The sequence below is a fragment of the Anneissia japonica genome, unplaced genomic scaffold (genome assembly GCF_011630105.1).
Source record: "Anneissia japonica isolate Jap-2015-1 unplaced genomic scaffold, ASM1163010v1 scaffold287897_len220637_cov155, whole genome shotgun sequence".
NCBI lineage: Eukaryota > Metazoa > Echinodermata > Crinoidea > Comatulida > Comatulidae > Anneissia > Anneissia japonica.
The window spans coordinates 208,194-215,774 of NW_022721454.1; the positions used below are offsets into that span (position 1 = coordinate 208,194).

General features: G+C 34.4%; 1 protein-coding gene across 1 annotated transcript; it reads left to right on the forward strand.

Annotated features, from left to right (window-relative positions):
• The first annotated feature begins 1,677 nt into the window (after positions 1-1,677).
• LOC117111549 (zinc finger protein 862-like) lies at positions 1,678-4,248 on the forward strand. Its single transcript, XM_033254482.1, has 3 exons — positions 1,678-1,953; positions 2,247-3,569; positions 3,706-4,248. Exons 1-3 carry the CDS (start codon positions 1,723-1,725, stop codon positions 4,246-4,248), a joined length of 2,097 nt encoding a protein of 698 aa, XP_033110373.1. The 5' UTR covers positions 1,678-1,722.
• The last annotated feature ends 3,333 nt before the right edge of the window (positions 4,249-7,581 follow it).

Here is a 7,581-nt window from a genome sequence, read left to right on the forward strand (position 1 = left end):
GGTCTAGAAAAACCATATGAGAATTTCTACCTCTCCAAGTGGCACCTATCTCAATTATAGCCTGGTCTAGTTAGCCTGCTAACCGTTAGCTGAGCTGAAGTTAATTTGAAAATATAAGACAATATTATGCACTCATTTCAATGTTCTTTTCTGTTGAAAGTCCGTTAAAATTTCTACCAACTTTCGGACTCCATGTTTCGTGAACTCGCGGCGTAAATAATGTTAAAGTTCAAGGTTCGGCAGTCGCGTCCGGGTGAAGCCACGCCTCCAAATCACATGTTAGCCAATAAGATAAGAGCAATTTTTCCTGCCTCCACAACGTGCTCTGGTGATGACGACATACAATACATCGCCCAAACATTCATTCCAAACATTGGGCTTCCGGATTTTCTCACCACGGAGAATTTGAATATTAATTTGTGATGACTTACTATGAACCTTTTATTTTCCTTTTATTTTTCTATGTTAAACACGATAATTATTAAATGCTCAACTGTTTCTAACATCACAGTATCATCAGAATGTTTGATTCTTTTACTAACCCTCTTTGTGATGAAATAAATATTTCGGAAATGATTAATAATAATAAAAAAAAAGAAAACAACACTGACTCAAATTCGTTTACCCTCGGAGGAGGCGGTAGCAAGCCGAACGAACTTAAATTCAGAGTATCATAGATGGTACAATGATTAAAACGGACGCAAAGCAAACCAAAATCGTCTAAATTCACATTACATGAGACATGATTTTCTTGCACCTATACAAAATCAGTATTTTTTCTAGTGTGATATCCATTCTTTTTTTATATCTGCGTAAATTTTAGAACTATTTTTGTTCTCCTTAGATGTTTTCAGGGTAGTGCGAATGAGTTTGTTTTGAGTCGCGATCGCGTAATACTCGCGCGAATATTTATTATTAATTCATCATGACAGATCGCCCACCACCTTCATCCATTTTGAGGTTTTTCCAACCTAGGCCTAGTTCAGCAGCCAAGCGTGCAAAACAAGGTACAGTATCATTTATTTTCTTTTTTTTTTAATGTTTCGTAGCCCTAGCCTTCACTTTCGCAAACAATTTTCGTATTTCTTAGAAAACTCGAAATTCTGAGACTAGACCTAGGCCTAGGCTAGGCGGCCCTAGAGTTGGGATTCGAAATTTTCTCCAGCTTTTAATTATATTTAGTTATTATGTTTTCAAAATTTAGATACCGAAAATGAAATTTACAATCCCACCGTTGATGAATCAGACACGGAGATGCCTGAAACCGATTCCAATGCACAGAGTGAAGAAGAAAACGAAGACTCGAGTTCTTCAATGTCTGACCCCAATGAGCACAGTGCCATACAGGAAATATTTCCTGGCATGAAATACACCATTACCTGGTGTGCACAAAGGCAGGCTGTACAGCTTTGTCTGAAAAAGACCAAGAGTCTCAAAGCAAAAGAAAAGACAGGTACATTTCAGTTTTATAGGGTAGACGATGTATTTTTTGTCAATGTGTTTTGAACAAAATATAACAATTAAGATATAAAAATATATCACTAATATACAGTAATATAAGTATTCCAATCATGTGCATACTATATTTTTAAGAATTATTAAATAATACTTAATAATTAACATAATATTATGTAGGTTGGTTTGTGTTTATTTCATAACACGTAGGTTTCAACATCGGTGGATATTTGACAAAAATCATGGATACTGTGAAAAGACAAAACAATGGTGGTTAGTTTATGTAGAAGGTGTTGGAATGTATTGTTTGATATGCAAGAAAACCATGCCAGAAATGAGCAGAATAAGAGGGAAACATTCTCCACTACTCCATCAACCCGTTTCAAAAACAGCACATGCTCAGATCATACTTGCAGTCAAAAGCACAATGATTCTGTTGAAGCTGAATTGTTGAATCGGGTGTCATTTTTTCAGAAAGAATTGGATAAAAAGGAACAGGTATTTACAAATAAAATATTAGTAAATATTTATATCTAATTATAGCTATAAATATTAATAATGTAATTTAATATAGAAATTTAGAAAGGTAAATTTTTAAAATATAATATTCCATAATTTAGACACTTCTAACTGTTTTTACAATCCAAGCTTGATTATGATTTGCATTTATTCATGTCATAAAATTAATACAAACCATTCAATCATTCCAATTCAGATTATATCATAATTTGATTAACTTAAGCATTAATTAAACATTTATCAATCAGCTCAAATGTTTATCTATTTTGTAGGTCAAAGTAGAAGTCTTGCATAAAGCTTTTACAGCATTTTATTTCTTGGCTAAAGAACAGATTGCGAATTCCAAAGCAGGGTGTCTACTTCAACTGGTTGAGAAGTTAGGTGCTCATGACATCAAGTATTTCCACCACAGGTCATCTACATCAATCCGTGAAATGATTGTGACTCTAGGCGAAACTATTCAAAACCAAATCATTCAAAAAGTTAAAAATACAAATTTCTTTGGGCTTTTAATTGATGCCTTAACAGATATAGCTGTCATGGAACAAATGATAACATTTATCCAGTACTTCAATTTTGAAACATCTCAAGTTGAAACCAAATTTGTATTTATTGATGATTTGTTGAAGGAGTCTACATCAGCTGATGCTGAAATGATATACAATGTTCTAATTAGGAACATCGAAGAATTCCAGTTGCCTCTTGGTAAACTAAAAGGCTTGGTAACTGATGGTGCTGCTGTTATGGTTGGCAAAAACAATGGACTGGCTGCCAAATTAAAAGCAGTAAATCCATCCATTATTACTGTTCACTGCATCTGCCATAGGCTATCTCTTGCTTGCACAGACTCAAATGTTGCTCTAAAATATATTGATGAGGTACAACTAATTGTTACCCAATTGTGGAAACTGTTTGAATACTCACCCAAGAAGATGGCAGCTTACCTAAAATGCCAACAAAGCATCAAGAACATTGTCCTTGGTGAGTCCAATAAGAACATCATATGCAAAAAACTAAAGAAAGCATGCAAGACAAGATGGCTGTCATTTGATAATGCAGTAACAGCGGTATACGAGGAAATATTAGCTATTCTCCAAACCTTAAGAGAGTTACAAGCAGATCCAACATCATTTGGCTTGTTAAAGAAAATGAAGAAGATCAAATTCATTGGGACCATCTACATTCTTCATGCAGTCTTGCCAAAATTGGCAGAATTAAGCAGAGTGTTTCAAAGGGGTGATATTAATTTCTCGCTTATTTCACCCACTGTACATTATGTTCAGGACAGTCTGAGGCAAATTGTAATATCTGAGGAGCCACTGACCACTCTGATGGATGTTTTAAAACCAACTGGACGTCTGTCCATCCTCCAGCTTGAGTGCAGTGCGGAACAGTTGGACCAGTTAAAAGACCTCCTGGCCAAATATGTTGAGGCACTCAACACAAATATTGATAGCCGCTTGGGTGCAGCCTTACCAGTAATATCAAATTTTGGGATATTCAACCCTACTCTTGTTCCAGGAAGAGGTAATGCTGCATTTAATGATTATGGTGTAGCTGCGATGAAAAGCATATCTGACTTCCTCTTTCCTCAGGTAATATTACTAATTAGAGTACAGTATAAATATATGATTTGTTTTTTTATCTATAGTAAATAATTTGCTGACTGTAATTAATAAATCTATGTACTGACTTACCTTTGTAAATGATATTATATATTCTTGTTTGTAGAATGAAGATAAGAAGCAGGAAATGGTGGTAGAGTGGAGTAAATTAAAGTACAATCTGTTGGAATGGAAGACACTTGTACCAGCCCATTTGTCCAGTGCAGGGCAGATTACAGAGTGGTGCATGCTGCGAATACTACAATTATGCAGCATTCAATTTTTTCCACAAATGGTTTCACTGGTTGAAGTTATTCTTGCTCTTCCAATTTCCAATGCGTGGCCAGAAAGGGGAGTAAGTCAAGTAAGGCTAATTAAAACGAGACTCAGAAGCAGATTGAAAAATGACTTGCTTAATGCTCTACTCAGTATCGCTATAAATGGACCTCCTCAATTTACAGCAGAGTGTGACAAAATCTTTGAATTGGCAGTGGCAAGTTGGATGAAAGCAAAGCCAAGGCGTAAATTGAAGAGAGAAGCAGTAGTTTGTAGTGCTGTAGAGCAAACTGTAGACAAAGAGCAGCAGTCAAAAGTGGAGCTTGCAACTGCTATGGCATCACTGAATTTAGATTTGTCAGATGATAACATTTCTGCTGATGAGTCTGATTGAATACTGTACATCTTTTATAATAATAATTCTGGATTTTATATAGCACCTCACGTTGACACAACCTCAGACGCTTAACAACAACAGAGAAGAAAAAATTAAGTTCAAATGATTGGTTTGATGACTATCAATAAATGTTATTATTACAATGCTTTGGTAATTGAAATCAAATTTCAAGGCCTGTTACTTTCTTATTCATCCCAAATCCTTTCATTTTTCTTTCCCTTTTGCTTCTTGTCTTTCTTCCTTTCCCTTCCAATGTTCCTGATCTTTACTTTTCTTGTCCTTTCTTGTTTCCTTATCTTATCTTTCACATTCCTTTCTTAGATTCCTTATCTTTCCTTTCATTTTCTTATAATTCATATCTGTCTTTCATATTTCATTCTTATATTATCATTTCTTTTCTTTTCCTTTCTAATGTTTCCATGTCTATCTTTCCTTTCTTTTCTCTTCTCATGTTTCCTTTTCATTTTTAGTTTATCTTTCCTTTCCTATAACTTCTTTCTTATATTTCTTATCTTTCTTTCTATTTACCTTCTTATGATTCCAAATTCATTTCTTTCCTTTCCTTTCTTATGTTCCTTATCATGCTTACCGTTATCTTTCTTATGTTTCCTTATACAGTATGGTGTTGTACAGTATTCTTTTCATTTCGTTTCATTTATTTATTTTCCAGATTGTAACAAGCAACACAAAAAAAACCTATCACTATTCTGACAGATTGTCAAAAAGCAAACAAATTCACTGTACAAAGACTCTCCAACTAGTACTAGGACAGAAACAAACAAACAACATTCACCAAAAATTTATCTATGAGGAATATGTAAAAATATCAATTTTTTTAACAGCTAGTTGATTCTGAAAACTGTTAAAAAAAATACAGTGATGTAAAGAAATGCCATCAAATGGGCTTAAAAAACTCTAAAACCCTGGATTTACTCTCCTGTTACTTTCAAATTTCTCCTGCTACTCAAATTCATAAATAAACCCCTGTACATAGTACCGTCCTATTATACATTTATTGTATTTTATATTGTTATTGGCCAGAGGCTTATAGATGACCACTTGATGTGTTGTTGGGCTTTCCCATGTCCTCTCTAGTCACACCCCTGGTCAATATATATTTAAAAGGTATTTGAGGAATTCTCTATTCATAAAAATGTCTTCATCTTTTATAGGGAAGGGGATTTAAAAGGCGAATTTTCACTGTATGAATAAATCAAAGACAAGATCTTTTTTACCTGGGAGTATTTGTAAAAAATCAACTGAGTTTCTTGTTTAAAACCTGGACTGTTGATTGGGATTGGGGGAGGGGGGGACACTAATACATAAGGCCAAAATTAAAAAAAGTGTTTGTTTCCGGTCGATCGCCCGGGTGGATTAAAAAAAAAAAAAAATACCCGCAACGTAAAACTAAAAAAGGGATTTCCCCATCTCACAGACTATTTTGGTTATTAACGATCCATAATAAAGGCTATGCCCAAGGATCATTGTTGGTATACTGTCTACTGCTATGGCATCACTGAATTTAGATTTGTCAGTTAATAACACTTCTGCTGATGAGTCTGATTGAATACTGTACATCTTTTATAATAATAATTCTGGATTTTATATAGCACCTCACGTTGACACAACCTCAAGGCGCTTAACAACAACAGAGAAGAAAAAATTAAGTTCAAATGATTGGTTTAATGACTATCAATAAATGTTATTATTACAATGCTTTGATAATTGGAATCATTTCAAGGCCTGTTACTTTCCTATTCATCCCAAATCCTTTCATTTTTCTTTCCCTTTTGCTTCTTGTCTTTCTTCCTTTCCCTTCCAATGTTCCTGATCTTTACTTTCCTTGTCCTTTCTTGTTTCCATATCTTATCTTTCACATTCCTTTCTTAGATTCCTTATCTTTCCTTTCATTTTCTTATAATTCATATCTGTCTTTCATATTTCATTCTTATATTTCTTATCATTTCTTTTCTTTTCCTTTCTAATGTTTCCATGTCAATCTGTCTATCTTTCCTTTCTTTTCTCTTCTCATGTTTCCTTTTCATTTTTAGTTTATCTTTCCTTTCCTATAACTTTCTTATATTTCTTATCTTTCTTTCTATTTACCTTCTTATGATTCCAAATTCATTTAATTCCTTTCCTTTCTTATGTTCCTTATCATGCTTACTGTTATCTTTCTTATGTTTCCTTATACCGTATGGTGTTGTACAGTATTCTTTTCATTTCGTTTCATTTATTTATTTTCCAGATTGTAACAAGCAACACAAAAAAACCCTATCACTATTCTGGCAGATTGTCAAAAAGCAAACAAATTCACAATTCATTCACAAGACTCTCCAGCTAGTACTAGGACAGAAACAAACAAGGTTTAACATAAAAAGCAAAGCAGAAAAAAAAAGCACAATCATTCACCAAAACTTTATCTATAAGGAATATGTAAAAATATAAATTTTTTTTAACAACTAGTTGATTCTGAAAACTGTTTAAAAAAAAAAAACAATGATGTAAAGAAATGCCATCAAATGGGCTTAAAAAACTCTACATCCCTGGAGCGCAAGGGGGCTTCGCCCCCTTAACCCCCGACCAGGGCTCTGCCCCTGGACCCCCGATGGGGGCCTGGGCGGCCCCCTATACCGGCCTATTAGGATTTTCTCTCCTGTTACTTTCAAATTTCTCCTGCTACTCAAATTCATAAATAAACCCCTGTAACAGTTTTTCAGAATCAATTACTGAGCTCTAAAAAAGTTGATATTTTTACATATTCTTCATACATAGGCCTACCTAGCCTAATACTGTAAACCAGAAACTTTCGCGAATTGATAATTTCGGCCGTTTTCGTGACATTAAACTTTCGCGAATCTCAAAAAGCCTAAATTTAATTCATGAGAGGAATATCATACAATAGCTGAAAATATCGTATCGTGAGTTTAGGCCCAGGTTAAATAGGCCTACAGCCACTGTGTAGGCTACAGTATCTAGGCCTAGGCAGGCTAAGGCGCCATAAGCCTGGCAGGACTTAGCTTGCTATCCCAGGCACAGATAAGAAAGAGACAAGTTTACACACATACAGTACTCACTCATATGATATTCCTTAATTTTGTATGGTATTCAAGCATCCTACAAAATGAACAATGTTTATCAATGTTTTATTAACAAACTATTTTCCTGTAGGCCTAATATCGATTCAAATACATTGATTGATGATAATTGAACATCGTAGTATGTCATATGGTACGGAAAATTAGTTTCCCATTTGAACTTCTTAGTATACACTGCACAGTGGTTGCACATTAGACTGGGTTCCAGTCCCTAATCTTTGTCTTTAAATCT

What these genes read in the sequence shown, in the direction of transcription:
- LOC117111549 (XM_033254482.1), top strand. Translation starts at nt 1,723, where the DNA reads ATGGTGGTTAGTTTATGTAGAAGGTGTTGGAATGTATTGTTTGATATG. An exon ending in AATTGGATAAAAAGGAACAG is followed by an intron (nt 1,954 to 2,246) that starts GTATTTACAAAT and finishes TCTATTTTGTAG; the next exon opens with GTCAAAGTAGAAGTCTTGCA. An exon ending in CTGACTTCCTCTTTCCTCAG is followed by an intron (nt 3,570 to 3,705) that starts GTAATATTACTA and finishes TCTTGTTTGTAG; the next exon opens with AATGAAGATAAGAAGCAGGA.